This window comes from Thunnus thynnus, chromosome 20 (assembly GCF_963924715.1).
Source record: "Thunnus thynnus chromosome 20, fThuThy2.1, whole genome shotgun sequence".
Classification (NCBI taxonomy): domain Eukaryota; kingdom Metazoa; phylum Chordata; class Actinopteri; order Scombriformes; family Scombridae; genus Thunnus; species Thunnus thynnus.
In genome coordinates, this window is record NC_089536.1 from 6,400,898 (window position 1) to 6,417,555 (window position 16,658).

General features: G+C 40.3%; 1 protein-coding gene across 1 annotated transcript; it reads left to right on the plus strand.

The window, feature by feature from the left end:
• Positions 1-5,871: 5,871 nt before the first annotated feature.
• Positions 5,872-15,959, plus strand: LOC137172410 (ATP-dependent RNA helicase DHX8). The gene is made up of 23 exons (XM_067576823.1): positions 5,872-6,048; positions 6,336-6,421; positions 6,534-6,606; positions 7,047-7,138; positions 7,829-7,935; positions 8,143-8,559; positions 8,719-8,863; positions 9,264-9,470; positions 9,606-9,693; positions 9,996-10,093; positions 10,320-10,467; positions 11,046-11,227; positions 11,471-11,665; positions 11,797-11,982; positions 12,081-12,291; positions 12,443-12,624; positions 13,065-13,205; positions 13,350-13,505; positions 14,076-14,213; positions 14,422-14,550; positions 14,914-15,110; positions 15,239-15,418; positions 15,522-15,959. Exons 1-23 carry the CDS (start codon positions 5,940-5,942, stop codon positions 15,739-15,741), a joined length of 3,687 nt encoding a protein of 1,228 aa, XP_067432924.1. The 5' UTR covers positions 5,872-5,939; the 3' UTR covers positions 15,742-15,959.
• Positions 15,960-16,658: the final 699 nt, after the last annotated feature.

Genomic DNA, 16,658 nt, shown 5'->3' on the forward strand with positions numbered 1-16,658 from the left:
GGCTTAGACTTTCATAATGATATGTTAATATAATCGATTAAGCCATATCTTGATGATGAATGAAACTTTCTTGAATCCCTCCTCCTCCTTTTTTCAGGTATGTCATACATTGAGTAACATGAGCAAGGACGGCACCGCTTGGCAGCTCTAATAGGGTCCCAAGCTGGCTTTCCAGTGGGGCCAAGGGAGGAGTTTGACTGATCCACTGCTTGCTTGGAGATGGAGCAGCTGATCAGCCGCCGGACGGGTCAAGCACACCTTGTGGCCAGAGAGACCCAAGAGGATGATAAAGAACAGGAAAGAGTGAGGCAGCAGCAAAGAGCAGGGCAGGATAGAGAACCAGTAGCAGAGGGAGAGAAAGCTGGGTGCTGTAGAGGGAGTGGCAGTGCAGGAGGCTGCATATGTTGTTGATGAAGGGATGGAGGTGGCATTGCAAGGTGAGGATGGTTAGTCCTTTATACCACATCGCATGGACATTTTTGAAGATTATATCATTACTTAGGTTATATAAAGATGAGTTTATATTTAACAACACATTTATCTTGAGAGCAAATTAACAAATTGTACAATGAAAAGAAAGTTAGAAAGTATCAGGTTTCTGTGGAGATGTAGTTTGTGGTTTTTCTGAGTTTTTAAATATATTTGTCATTGATTAATTCAGGCTCATCCTCATTTCTGAAATGTTTTTTCTCCCTGTGTCCTCACCTTCTGAACCATAACCCACTTGTCTTCAACTGTCAGCTGAGTTTGGAGACTGGAATACTTGCTGTAGCCACAGGGGAAATGTTCCCCCATGTGGAAGTCTGGAGGCCCAGAAAATGAAAGAGCAAGACCAGCAAACTTTATGGCGAGACAACAAAGCCTGATGCCCGTCAACACCATAGACAGATGTAAGAAGTAACTTAACAAATGCACACTAGGAGGTAGGTCTGGAAATGAAGAGAATAAAGCCCCTTGTTGCACACATGGGCAAATTAATTTATTTTGCTGCACCACCAAACACAGATGTTAAAAAGTATCACTTGTGCTTAAGGTCTCTAGAGTTTTTAGAACCACTGCAGTTGTTTAATGCTAATTCACTTTTCAATTCATTTTTCATTAAAAAAGTGCTAAATCTATGGCGGAGGTGAGGTTTGGAAAGTTCAGCTCACATGAACTTCAACCAAAAGCCCTTTAACTTTTTGTAATTTCTTGTCTGGCATTTTGTAAAGATGATTTATCACCTTTATTTGACAGTTGAAAGTGTACGTCTGTGGCCGGGATCTAACCACAGCGGTTATGTAGTTTGCATCTTAATCAGTAGGCCACCAGGCCACCAGGGAGCCCCTTGTCTGACATTTTTCTACAAACAAAAAACATGTGTGAAAACAGGGATTGTGTTTATTGCTGGTGTTTGTCCCGTGTACTTATTTACCATTTTGTGCTCAAAGCTCTCATAGACACTGTGTTTGAAGAAGTGTCTGTCTAGCACATTCAAACGGTGTGGAAACTAAAGACATTTAAAGGCTTCACAGTATTTACATGCTCCAAAAACTGACTGAATCCATTACAGTAACTGACAAAAGCATTACAGTTACTAGTCATGCACAGTGAAATAAAAGCCTCAATGACACACTTGATTGTATTTGTAAAGCTATTTATTGGAACACAGTCAGCAGTGCAAATGAGTAGTATTTTATTTTATGTCTGATCCTGCATTGTTCCACTACCTCAACAAAGCAGCACTGTTTGTGTGTGTGTGTGTGTGTGTGTGTGTGTGTGTGTAAATCTAACTATAAGTAACTTGTATAGTACTTGACAGATGTAAACAATAAAAGACACAAAATATGTCATTAAATGTCTGAAGGTCTTAGTTCACTGCCCCGTGGGGAGTTACAGTGGAACATAAAGATTGTTTGGATTGGACAAAACAGTTGATAAAATGTCATATTGTCTACTTAATCTGTGCAGCTTTTGTATGTTGAATTCTTCTCAGCTATAATCTGATCCTCACCTACGCTTAGCGCTGACTTTAATTTAGGTTTAAAGTATGAGCTGTCCTAACGGTGAAGTAAAGAAGATGCTTTGCGGGGAAAAAGTACTGAACCGTCCAATTGTTAAAGTTCACTACTGGCAGGTGAACTGCTATGCTAAAAGGTTTATCTTGTAGTCCTCTGACAGTAGAAAATCTGCGGTTTCACTCTCATACAGAATCTGTCCATGTGGCCGTCTGTTATGTTTTAGTCATCAGTAGCACTGGTCGTCTATACTCAAAGCAGCGCACGGGTCTTCTTATCTTTGAATGGATTAGACGAGTCAGCTGGTAAGCAGAGAGTCACTGCGTCTGTGGTCCTGACAGTACTGGACCAAGTCTGCTGCTGTGAGGGAGATCTTTTGGGACAAAAGTGGACAGGATTACATTTTACAGGACATAAGACAATGTAATAATTAAGAAAAAAAAGAAAAAACTCATAGTGGACCTCCTGTGTTAAATAATAGACATGGAGCATGCCAGTAACCTACATTCTGAACCTTGGGGATCTTCAAACACCCGATCTTAAGTAGGGCAGTTTAGATATATGGTGACATGCAGCTAGAATACATGTAGATATTTATATTCTTACATACTTTAATTCTCTCTATTCTTGCCTCTACATGAAGTTGGTCCACCAGTTTTTTGTGCCTGAACAACCGTGTTACTGCTGCACATCTTTCCTGACATTGGCTGTAGTACAAGACTCTGTTACCATATGTTGATTCAATATCCTTCTTCAAAACCAAAAGGAGCAACAGGAAAAGGATTTAGAGCAGTTTTTTTTTTTTTTTTTTTTGCTTGATCCAGAGAGTCGGCTCAGGTTGTGCAAGAGAGTCCAGTCAGAGAGACTCCAGACTCTCCTTTTTGACCCGTACCCCCTTTTTATTCACTGTTGTGGCCGCATCAAAGACCCTGTGATATTAAAGGTCATACAACACAAGTTCTGGAAATGACACAGACATCACACATCACTTCACAGCCATCACTCATGAAAAGATTATTGGTTAAGGCATTATTCTGTGCTTCAGATATGCTGTCGCTCGTCCATTTCTGCAATAATAGTTAAGTAGGACATTCGAGGTCTTGATTTATTAATTTGGTTTAATGTGTTTTTAGTGGGCACAAATACAAGGTGTAAAAAATAGCCAAGCATACATTTTTATTGAATGACTCTAGACAGGGCACCGCAAATGGGTGTATGACACACTACAGTGAGCATACAAGAATGTGTTAATTATAGGAAAACAGTTCAGTGAGGACTGCTATCACTTCTTTTCAAAGCCCAAAGGTGACAGGTATGATACAATCTTGATTTACTGGGCTACGCTCCTCCTTCAGTAAAACACATCCAATTCCAATGAGTCAAAAACCTGTGAACCATAAATCATGACTGCATGTAGTAACACTTTGTGTACTGCCTGAGATAAAATCAAAAGATAAAGTTGTAGTAGAAACCTGAGCTAGGTGTGGCACAGTAGGAGCCAGAATTCATATGTCTTGTGTTATTTTTATCAAGTAAGTCTTTTTTGCTCACCACTTTGTTTCTCATGACTCCTACAGACAACACTATATGGCCAAAAGTATGTGGGCAATTGAATATTGCACCCATATGTGATTGTTGAACATTGTTGAACACTCTGAAACCATGGTCCCTACAGACTATTATAGGAAGACAGATTTTGGTGCCTGGTTGCAGATATTTCCTCCCTCAAGAGCATTACTGAGGTTGGGAAAAATTGGGGTACAGCTTCCCTCAGAAGGTGTTGGATAGTGTAAAAGTTCAGGCTCTGTGCAGACCAGCCAAGTACTTCCACACCAAATTGATGGGAACCAAAATCCAAAGTCCTCATTCTGTGCAAAAATGTATTTAAAAGTAAATCTGAAGCAAATATGAAACTTTCATTTGTCCAAATTAGTCAAATTGAGTAGATATCTTTCAACGTTACAGTCTTTTTAGTGCCAAAGTCCCTCTGTTACTATACTTCCACCGCAGCTTAATAGGGAAACACTGTCCAAGGAAACATAAATAGTGAATTTGATGCTAAAAAGACTGTAAATGTGTCAGATATCCACTTGATATGACTAACTCAAACTGCTAAAAACTCATATAAGCTTCACATCAACTTTTAAATGACTGTGTGGCCACACTGTGGATTTTGGCCTCCATCACTTACATTGAAAGCACATTTGAAGGAGATCTTTTAACAGCCAGTATGAACAGGAGGAATGATTACAGCGAGGAAAACCTCTCTCACTGTTCATACGGACACCTGACTGTTGTTTTAAGGCAGACTTGAAAAACTGTGAACCTATCCTTTAAGATCTTCCTTCATTTGGACAAGCCCAAGTGCAATTGTCCACATATCTTTGATCATACAGTGAAAATCACAGGAGTCACATCTACACAAAATGGAATGAGCAACATGCTTTTTGTACATCTAAAATATCTGAAACCCATCAGAGTTACTGAAACTAATTCTTTCAGCAAGGCTAGCATAGATATAATGCAGCTTTTGCTCTGCATCCCAATGGCCATGGCTATATCTGCAGGCCTACAGAACAGAAAACAGAAACCATTAAGTGAGTTAAGTTACTGTATTTGGACACAACAGAGCCAGGTGTAAGATGCCGAAAACCTCTTTTGCCTTTCACCTTTTTCAGAAGAATCACAATCAGAATCATCTTTACTGGCCAAGTATGTTGATGCATACAAGGAATTTGACTCCGCTTTAGTGGCTCTCAGTGTACTTACACAAAATAACAAGAGAAGAATCTTCACAAATATTCACAAGAAATGACTAAATAAAGGTGGAACTGTTTCTGTGAACTGTAAACAGGATACAAATAGTGCAAAGAAGTGAAGTGAGTGCAATGAGTGCTGAGATAAATATCAAATGGCAAAAAAAGACATGTTACTTTATGTATATATATAGTAGGTGATTATGTACAGTATATACAGCCTTTTCAAATATACAGTAATGAATGATATTATGTATGTACTGATATAAATATACAATGGTGAAATGAAACATTTACACAATGCATAGCCTACACAATGCAAAGAAAGGACAAAGAGCCTAATAAGGATAAAATACATAGGATATCTTTATTTCACTTTGTGTTAAACCTCAGAGACTTGATAAGTCACTTGTATTACATACAGATTCTTACCAGTCTTCTGCCAAAACTCAATATGACAAATTCATATCTCACAGGAAACACTCCACATGTAGATGCATCCATGGTGGAGATGTTTGGGATGAAATTTGTGTCATAATAATTGACCAAGATCTCCCAAGCATCAAACAAAAATGAAAAAAATATGAAAATTAATAAAAGTAAATCGAAAGCAAAAAATTACCTCAAAAGCAAAATTTACAATTGAAATTTTGCAGTCACTTTTGTGGTCTAATTTTTCAGTTTCAGTTTTGAGACATGGGGCATGTGGGTGGATGTTACAGGGCTGCGTCCAGGTTCATGGTAAGTCATACTACTTGTTGCACTTCCAGACCACTGAAAATGAAAAATTCTGAACTGAAAGTGAAGAGTTCAACAGCAAAACTGAAAAATTAAGCAGCAAGAAATGGTGACAAATGAGAAATCTTGATCAGTGAAAGAAAAATGGCGAATATTGTAGGCTAATCAATGTTTCACTCGTATAGTTTTATAAGAAGTTTTACATCAGAGCACTTTTTTGCTTTCAGTTTATTTTTCACTTTCAATATTTAATTTTTTTGGTTTGATTGATGATGTAGATTTTGTTCAATTATTGTGACACACATTTAATCCCATACAGTTGTAGCGCCATCTCGCGGCGACACTGAAAACAGCAACGTGTTTCCGGAGTAGGCGGAAACGGAAGTTGTTCGTATCCAATATGTCTGCTGGCGTTTGTGTTGTCTGAACAAAACACTACTCGTGAAGAATGGCAGACGGTGGTGTCGACGAGCTATCGCAACTTGAGTATTTGTCTTTGGTGTCCAAGGTCTGCACGGAGCTTGACAACCATCTGGGAATAAGTGACAAGGATCTAGGTGTGTATTTTGTTACTAAGAACAGCCTCCGTAACCGAAAACTGTGAGCTAACTAGCTAATGCTAACTTAGCTGTTGTCGGCTAAAAGCAACTGTTGACGCTAAACGCTGTTAACAGTGTGATATTCTGATAAAGTAGGTCGTCGTCCAACAAATCGAGTAGTTTTAATATTGTTTCCAGCCAAAGTGTAAATAAACCAGACTTGTGGGCTTGTAGTAACATGACTGCAGTTGTTGCCTCGTTTCTTTTCGATCAACGTGTGACTCCTCTGTTTCTTTGCTTTACAGCTGAATTTGTCATCAGCCTTGCTGAAAAACAACCGACCTTTGATGGATTCAAAGCTCTTTTGCTCCAAAATGGAGCCGAATTCACAGTAAGTTCAACGCTTAAAGCCGCATTATTAATCATAAAGTGGTTAAAGCTAAAAGTTAGCTTTTTTTTCTTCTTTGCAACTAAACAAATCCGTCTTGTTTTGTTTATTGTAGGATTCTCTCATCGGCAATTTGCTCAGGCTCATTCAGACTATGCGACCCCCATCCAAGGCGTCTACAAGTAAAGGTAAGTTAATGTTCATCTGTCTGAGAATTAACTGGGCACTTTAATTACAGCTATACTGAAATGCCAGCTACTAAAGCAACGGTTTAGTCTACATACTGTGTTTGCTGCCAGAGAAAAGTTCACCAAATGCTCAGTATATAACTCAGTTCCTCTGTTAATTGTTTATGTATTTAATGTTTATATTATAATGATATAAACTGGGTGAGGGCATTGCTTAGGTCCAACTCTTAACCAAAGTTAAAAGCAGCTTTAACACTAAGTGACAGTTTCTTTAAAATACTGTGTAATATTTACTTGTATATTGTCTGTGTTTGTACCATTTAATTATTACATATCTGTCCTTTCTTTACATAATACTTTAGGCTTTGTTTCCTCACTGTTTCTCCCTTGAGAATAATCTGAGTCTCAACTCTCTAAAATGTCCTTTTTTTTCACAACAGCATCTGAAGCTTTGGTCAAGCCGAAGACAGAAAAAGACAGATTGAAGGAGTTGTTTCCTGCACTGTGTAGACCAAATGATCCTGCACCAAAGGTATGAGACTCTGTGTTTTGGCTTTCACACGTTAATCGTAGGTATCTCGTCCTCCTGTAGTGCCAACAGGCTTATCTTGTTCACACCTAAAGAGAGACATCATGTTTCATTTGCAGCATACTTGTGATCCACAACACCCACATTTAGGATGTTGTCACTTTGCACATTGCAACTCTGCACCTCCCACACAATACAATTTTTCTTACGGGAGAAGTTTAGAAGTTGGATTCTACTTCATTACCAAACTGTCAGATACATTATTACAAGGAGGGAACTGCATGCAAAGGGAATGAGAGGAGTTAATGTTAACAATTGATACTAACCCACTGATCATGTATGATAGTGTGCACTAGGTACACGCCTTAGTTCACTGCTATTGTTATTCTTGTCTATGCTTTGCTCTCACTTCCTTAATTCTATAAAAACCTGAAAATGACAATGCTAGACAGATGAAGATTATTTTATATTCAAGGCAGAGAAATTGTGGGTATGAGTCATATACAACATAACTTTTCAAACATAATGTAGCACAAAGAAATTAGTCTGTGGTTATAAACCTCAGTCAGTCTGTAAGTCAACTTAGAAGAATCTGCCTCTGTGAAGCTCTAAAAATATTAGTAAGGAAGAAGATGTAATCCAGCGATAGTTGAATAGTACCATGTTACGAATGTTTTCGTTTGCCTTCCTCAGAAACTACTAGACGAAGATGACGTGAAAGTAGCAGCTGATGCCATGAAAGAGCTGGAGATGTTTATGCCCAGTGTCAGTGGGACGGACTCGAAAAGCAGCAAGAGCAGGTAAAGCAACTGAGGAGATTTATTTTTATTTTCCTCCCTGAAAAAGAATCTTTGTTAGATAAATGTTATACAGAAATATAACAACCAGCAATTACACACGTCCACTGTTTGTCCTGTTGTGAAGTTTATTGTGTGAATTTAATTATATTTTAATTCTGTGGTTCTGTGATGTTTAAACTTCATGCACCTGTTCTACTCATCTTCCAGGTCAGAAAAGAGCAGACGTCACAGCAGAAGTCGCAGCAGAAGCAGAGAAAGAGACCGACACAGAGACCGTGACCGAGACAGAGACAGAGATCGGGACAGAGACCGAGATAGGGACAGGAAGAGGCGGCATCGTTCTCGATCTCGCTCCAGGTCCAGGTCTCGCTCCAGAGACCGTGAACGGCACAGAGACAGAGATAGAGATAGAGACAGAGACCGCGGCAAGAGAAGGGACAGATCTTCCCGCTGGACTGACCGCTCACCGAGCCCCAGAAAAGACCAAGACAGAGACTCTGACCGGTGGAAGGACAAACATGTGGACCGCCCTCCACCAGAGGAGCCGTCTGTCGGCGACATCTACAACGGCAAAGTTACCAGCATCATGCAGTTTGGATGCTTCGTTCAACTGGAGGGACTGAGGTCAGTATAAAGTTGAAGCTTAGCCCACTGGTTACTGATGAAAAGCTTTTTTGTCCCAATCAGAAACATAAATTCTGTAAGTTGCATGTAACTGTTCAGGTCTGCATTCCTGTGATGTTATCTGCCAGTAAACTCAACTGTGTTGTTCTCTATTTGTAGGAAACGATGGGAGGGTTTGGTTCATATTTCAGAGCTGCGTAGAGAGGGCCGCGTAGCCAATGTGGCTGATGTTGTCAGCAAGGGCCAAAGAGTCAAAGTCAAGGTGCTATCATTCACTGGCTCGAAGACCAGTCTCAGTATGAAGGTAAGAAAACCTAAAACTAAGAAAAACTAACTAAACAAAGTGTGAAGTCTGAATTCGAATATCAGCTAAATGTATCTGTGTTCTCTACATAAATTTGGGGGAAATATTCCAGTTTTCTTTGTGTGGAAAATGTAGATCTCGATAGCAATGTTGGTGCTTTAATTAGTTAATTAAAGGAAAATACACAAAGAAAGTGTGTACATTTCAATTTAATCTGAAATTATCTCAATACCTGAGCAGGTGATGTTTCGAGCCAGTACATTATCAACTAATCCAGCAATTAAAACCGTCTTTACCTCCAACGAGAGAGATTTCAAAACACTACATGTGTTATTATCGTCATATGACCTCGTATGCTAGACTGTTGTCCCTTTAATTGAAAACATACCTCCTTTGTCAGGATGTGGACCAGGAGACAGGTGAAGATCTGAACCCCAACAGGAGGAGAAACGTGGGACCAGATGGAGGAGAGGAGATAACCATGAGGAACCCTGACCGGCCGAGCAACCTGAACCTGGGCCAAGCCCCCGAGCTGGAGCAGGACGACACCCTGGAGCGCAAGAGGCTCACCAAAATTTCTGATCCGGAGAAATGGGAGATCAAACAGGTGGGCTTTTATGGATTCCTGCACACATTCAAGATGGTAGAAGCTCAGTTTGAGTCTTTGAGGAAAATACTGAATCCTTTTGTGAAGGCTTATTTTATCACATGCTGGTATTCATGTTGTTTGTTTGCCCCTCAGATGATCGCCGCCAACGTCTTATCCAAAGAGGAGTTCCCTGATTTTGACGATGAGACAGGAATCCTTCCTAAAGTTGATGATGAAGAGGGTAAGAAATTGTTATGCCCTCCCATCACAGAGCTGGTTAAATAACAGAACACACATACAGATTTCCTTATGTGTATACAAAATGTTCTTAAGCAGGATGAAATTTGTAAAACATGAAAAACTTGACACCTTGTTACTTTTGGATTGGATGACTTCCTGGATATTTGATTCATCTAAAGAGCTATACACAAACAGTCATTTAATAACTCTGCGATTCCTGTTGTTTTTTTATTGGAGAGTTTAAACATTCATATGAAATATTGCTGAGAGTCTTATTAATTGGTTGTGTTTGTTGTCATTTAGATGAAGACTTGGAAATTGAGCTTGTTGAAGAGGAACCCCCGTTCCTGAGAGGACATACCAAACAAAGCATGGACATGAGCCCAGTAAAGATTGTCAAGGTAAAGTATATCTCAGTATATTGAATGATACATCTTACTAAACAACTGAAAGAAGACTACTTAAGACCGGTAGTTTGATTAAGTCTCTGATATTTATTGAACAATCATGTGTCAAATTATGTCTAATAAATCAGTGTCTACTTATAATTCGGCTAAATGGCTTTTGGAAATGTTCAGTGGCACAAATATTAGAAGATGTAATATATCTTCCTCCTACTGTCTGTAGAATCCAGATGGCTCCCTCTCCCAGGCAGCCATGATGCAGAGCGCTCTGGCGAAGGAGCGGCGGGAGCTGAAGCAGGCGGCGCGCGAGGCAGAGATGGACTCCATCCCCATGGGGCTGAACAAACACTGGGTCGACCCGCTGCCAGACGGTTAGAAATCCATTAGTTGTGCATATTAAGTAATTTTTAACAAACAGATGTGGACGCTTAAGTAAGATTAGTCAAATTAGTGTGTCGCCATAAAAAACATCTGCCAACATGAAATTAGCATATTGATTATCTTAACCACTGTCTTAAGATTTGATTCACATCTATTTAGATTGTTATCTTTACTTTTGGCACTTTTAAATATCAGAATCCATTTAGGATTGCAGTCTGTGTTTAGCCCAGCTTTATTGAAACCACAGCCCACTCTTAGTCAGACATATTAGACTTCCTCCATGACAGCAGACAGCACCCCTCAGGCTTGCCAGTACTGGAGATGGTTATCTGGCTTCCTGCAGACCCCTATCTGGCCGGATGGAATAGTCATGTCATGGTTCAGTTCGTCTGGGTGCCCTCCATGGCCCCAGGTGGTCTAGACAGTTTCCAAGGGTGGGCATTATCCTGCCATAACCCTGCAGAGCTAGCCGTGATGTAGCTATTCACTGGTGGCATTTTAGTTGGAGTGCTAATTAGAGACAGTTTTTTTCTTTGTTATCAAGCACACTTCCACTCTTCTTTCACAGCTGATGGTCGTCAGATTGCAGCCAACATGAGAGGCATTGGCATGATGCCCAATGACATTCCAGAGTGGAAGAAGCATGCTTTTGGGGGAAACAAGGCCTCTTATGGAAAGAAGACCCAGCTCTCTATTCTGGAGCAGAGGGAGAGCCTGCCAATCTACAAGCTGAAGGAGCAGCTCATTCAGGTTCATCACCGTTTAAAAACAAAACTCAAAGGGAGATTATCCAAAGATTTAGTCTGTAGTTTCACATGGGAGCTCAAAGTAACTAAATGGAAACAGCTGCAAAATATAAATAACCAGATTTCAGCCTTGTTTGTTAAATTTGCATACAAGACAACGCAGACTCATAACTCATAACTTTATTCCTCTAAGTGCAAAAAGGTGTCAATTTGTAACTTTCACTCCCTCTGTGTAAATCTATCACAGGCTGTTCATGACAACCAGATCCTGATTGTGATTGGAGAAACTGGGTCCGGTAAGACCACGCAGATCACTCAGTACCTGGCGGAGGCAGGTTATACCACCCGAGGGAAGATTGGCTGTACTCAGCCACGTCGTGTGGCCGCCATGTCAGTGGCCAAGAGAGTCTCTGAGGAGTACGGTTGTTGTCTAGGACAGGAGGTGAGTGACCTAACCCCCTAACCTAACAACTAGTTTTCTCTTTCTGTTACTGTATTCTTCAATCAAAACATCAAGTTTTTAAAATTTCCAGACATCAGAAACTGAGTTTAATCTCTTTTTTTTTTTCCTAGGTGGGTTACACCATCCGTTTTGAGGACTGCACCAGCCCTGAGACAGTAATCAAGTACATGACAGACGGTATGCTGTTGAGAGAGTGCCTTATCGACTCTGAATTGGGCCAGTATGCCATTATCATGTTGGACGAAGCTCACGAGAGGACAATCCACACTGATGTTCTCTTTGGTCTGCTGAAGAAGGTAAGCAAGATGACGACGGATGTGAGGAGGAAAAAAATAAAGAAAAAGTTGTTACTTGTGTCAGTAAAAGAGAAATATGTCTTTGTTTCTTCTCTCAGACTGTACAGAAACGCACAGACATGAAGCTGATCGTGACATCAGCTACACTGGACGCTGTGAAGTTCTCTCAGTATTTCTACGAAGCTCCCATCTTCACCATCCCAGGGAGAACTTATCCTGTTGAGGTTCTCTACACCAAAGAGCCTGAGACAGACTATCTGGATGCCAGTCTCATCACTGTCATGCAGATCCATCTGACTGAACCTCCAGGTAGAGTTTTAAGATATTGAAAACACATACAGTACCAATCAAAAGCTTGGACACAACCTTCCCTTTTGACTGGTACTGTAGGTGGTTTGTTCATCAGTAGACCATAACGTTAGTCCGTAACAACATTCTTTGTCCCTTCTCCCTTGTCTAGGTGACATCTTGGTGTTTTTGACCGGACAGGAAGAGATCGACACTGCCTGTGAGATCCTGTATGAGCGAATGAAGTCACTGGGGCCTGATGTTCCTGAACTGATTATTCTGCCCGTCTATTCTGCCCTGCCCAGTGAGATGCAGACCAGAATCTTTGACCCTGCACCCCCAGGCAGCAGAAAGGTGCCTACTTTTAACTGTAAACATTTATTCTAAGTGTCTATGGCAAAGGTTTAGCCTAATTACCATCTTTATACATTTATACACCAAGGCCTCTTTTTTTTTTTGAAGCATGCTAGTCCAAAAATATGTTGGTTCTAGAAAGGATGTCAATATTATTGACATCCTTAGCAGCTTTCTCAGCTATTCATTATTCCAGTAGAGACATTAAATAATGCTGATGCTGCGTTGTACCATAAGCAGGTCCAGGATATAGTTTGGTATATATTTAGTATCTGATTGTTTCAGGTTTCTCCTCGTTGCACTACTATAGTAAACAGAAATTATTTAGTATGAATTGTCCTAGAAATATTAAGTGTGGTAGTAAGTTTTTTTTTTTTTAAGTGTTTGTACTGTTTGACTTGACAGCAAATGTGTCATGGCTTTTATTCTTTTTCTTTTAGGTGGTCATCGCTACAAACATTGCAGAGACGTCTCTGACCATCGATGGAATCTACTATGTAGTGGATCCTGGCTTTGTCAAGCAAAAAGTCTACAACTCTAAGACTGGCATTGACCAACTAGTGGTGACTCCCATCTCACAGGTATCACTGTTATGTAGTTGATATTGTAGACTTTTTATCTACAAAAGCATTGCTGACCTTTGTCCTGTTGGTTTCTTTAAACATATAAGTAATTTAGGGAATTGAATAGCTTACTGAATTTCTGTTTTGAATACAACTTTTCAGGCTCAGGCCAAGCAGAGGGCAGGTCGAGCCGGCAGAACTGGCCCAGGGAAGTGTTACAGGCTTTACACGGAGAGAGCTTACAGAGACGAGATGCTGACGACCAACGTGCCTGAGATCCAGAGAACCAACTTGGCCAGCACCGTGCTGTCTCTGAAGGTAAACCAACACTCTGCAGGCAGCATGCCGTCATTGCTTCTTCATTTGCACAGGGACATGATCTGCTAATTAGTCAGAAACGTAGCTTAGATGTCAAAGGAATGGAGCCGGTATGGAATTGGAGATGACGCTCAGACAGAGAGTCTGAAAGACACAGAATACCGAGTCTCATCCTGTCCTAGAATTAACTCTGTGATGTGCAAGATTCTGCGTGTGGCGTGGAGTTTATTTAAATGCAGTCACAAGTCTGTATATAAGCATTTGGTGGCGGTGCTGTGACAAATCTTTGTTGTATAGTGTCAGTTTAATAGTCAAATACAGTTACTTTAATCAACACACATAATCACACCCAAACACAAAATCTCATTGAATAATTACTTTGTCAGTATTTGTCATAGTTTTAAGATTATGGCTTGTCCTGCTGGTTTTATTTAGCTTTGAAAGGTAATTAGTAAACAGCTGAACTTAATTTCTTTTGTGCTTTGTTGTCAAAGCACAGGTTTTCATTAAATCCATTTACATAATACATTTGTGTCAGCTGATTCCTCATATTTTTGTTCTCTCCTTCAGGCTATGGGCATCAATGACCTCCTGTCTTTCGACTTCATGGACGCTCCTCCAATGGAGACTCTGATCACAGCCATGGAGCAGCTTTACACTCTGGGAGCTCTGGACGACGAGGGCTTACTAACACGGCTGGGTAGAAGGGTGAGGAATGAAAGATAAAGATGATGAATCTACTTGTAATCCCACTTTGTAGTTTGAATAAACTGTGTAGTGTAGGTCAGTATGTGGTTTCTTTATCTTTTTGATTCTGCCCTTCGCTTCCCTCTCCTTCTTTGTGTCCTCTATTTTGCATCAACTCCCATTGTGTTTATCTTGTATTCATCTTTTCTTCTCTCTCTGCATCTTGTAGATGGCTGAGTTCCCTCTGGAGCCAATGTTGTGTAAGATGTTGATCATGTCCGTCCATCTGGGCTGCAGTGAAGAGATGCTCACCATCGTTTCAATGTTGTCTGTGCAGAACGTCTTCTACAGGCCAAAGGTATCTCTAAGAGAGTACATTAAAAATGAATGTGGGCAGCTTTCTTATCAATTTTTTTTTAAATTGGGGATGCAACATTGATTTTCTTGTCACAGTTCATGGAAAGTAATAAACTGATATTTAATGAGTATTAATTTGCTCTGTGTCTATGAATAAACTTAAGAAGCAGCTTGACAGTTAAGCCTGTGTTTATTTTTGTTTGCGGACCAAAATGATTTTAAAAAAAAAAAGAATGTTCCCAACCTGAATTTTAGTTTTTATAATAATAGAGTCCAGACCAGGACAGAGAAGAGCTTGTGTCTTATCAGATGATCCACAAATAAACAGTACCTGAATTTATTTCTTTTTTGTTTTGTGATAAAGGATAAGCAGGCCTTGGCTGACCAGAAGAAAGCAAAGTTCCACCAACCCGAGGGTGATCACCTCACCCTGCTGGCAGTCTACAACTCCTGGAAGAACAACAAGTTCTCCAACCCCTGGTGTTATGAGAATTTCATCCAGGCTCGCTCCCTGCGCAGAGCCCAGGATATCCGCAAACAGATGTTGGGTATCATGGACAGGTATAATGGACTCATGATGTTAAGATTGACAGGGCGAAACCACATTACATGTTAGCAATAAGGCATGAAATTCCATTAAAGTTCTTTCTGGTTTCTTGCGATTATCCAACATGCTTTCTTCTCTTCAGACATAAATTGGATGTTGTGTCTTGTGGCAAAGCCACAGTGCGAGTCCAGAAAGCCATCTGCAGTGGTTTCTTCAGGAATGCTGCCAAAAAGGATCCTCAGGAAGGCTACCGAACCCTTATAGACCAGCAAGTGGTTTACATCCATCCCTCCAGCGCTCTGTTTAACCGTCAACCCGAGTGGTACGACAGAAACCCGCTTTTAAAACTGTCCTTTTTTAAAATTTTCGATTTCCAAATGTAAAAACAGCCTTGTAACGTCCTGCCTTTCTTGTCTTTTGTGCAGGGTTGTGTACCACGAGTTGGTGCTGACTACCAAGGAGTACATGCGGGAGGTGACCACCATCGACCCTCGCTGGCTGGTGGAGTTTTCACCTGCGTTCTTCAAAGTGTCTGACCCCACACGCCTCAGCAAGCAGAAGAAACAACAACGCCTCGAGCCTCTGTACAACCGCTACGAGGAACCCAACGCTTGGAGAATCTCACGTGCCTTCAGAAGGCGCTGAAAAGTTTGACTTTATCAACACGAAACACAGATGTTTTGACAGTGATGATGAAGTCAAATGTAAAAGTCTTGTACTAGCATTTGTCATCGGGTTGGGTCAGACCCTGCTGGTTGTCATCACGACTCAAGTTCAAACTGTGTATTCACTCCTGTAAAAAATGTTATACATTGCACAACAGTTTCTAAATCAATGTCTGTCTGCGTTTCCTGAACTTGTCATTGGCTCTGCAAAAATATAAGGAAGAATTTTATTGACTTAGATTGCCCCTAACTTTTAAACATAAATCAAAATGTCTGTAGCGCACACAGGCAGACGGGATTGAATTTTAGTGTCATTATTTAAGAAAACTCAGAGTTATTTACTTTTCATAGCACTAAACAAGAAACAAAAAGGAAACTTCCATGTCTGTTCTTTGAGACGGCGGTTTTAAAGTGAACAGCAGACTGTTTTGACTGTAAATTCTAATAGCATGAAGTTATGCCTAAATAAGGACCAGATGGATAACATAAATCAGACTGGGGTCTTTGTTTCACTAGTTGATACTTTGGTGCCAGATGATATGAATGGAACTGCATATATGTTTGATAGATTTTGTACAATAACTGGGACGACTTTCACTCACTTGTCTGTGTATCCGAGACTGTTTCTTTGCTATACTTACCAGTGGAACCATGCAAATGTGTCCTCATTAAATGCTAAATTTTCTTAAATCTGTTGGATTTTGTTGTGAAATCAATACAGATGGATTGAAAGGTGGAGATACTTTGCTGCTCTGAGAGGGAAGAGTGTGGTGTCAAATCACCCGAGTCACACAAAAAGTGATAGAAAATACATTAAAAAGCAATAATGCTTGAACAATGAAGCAAGAAAAGCACAGCAATGAATACAGCTAAAATATTGAGGAGCTGTTACTTGCC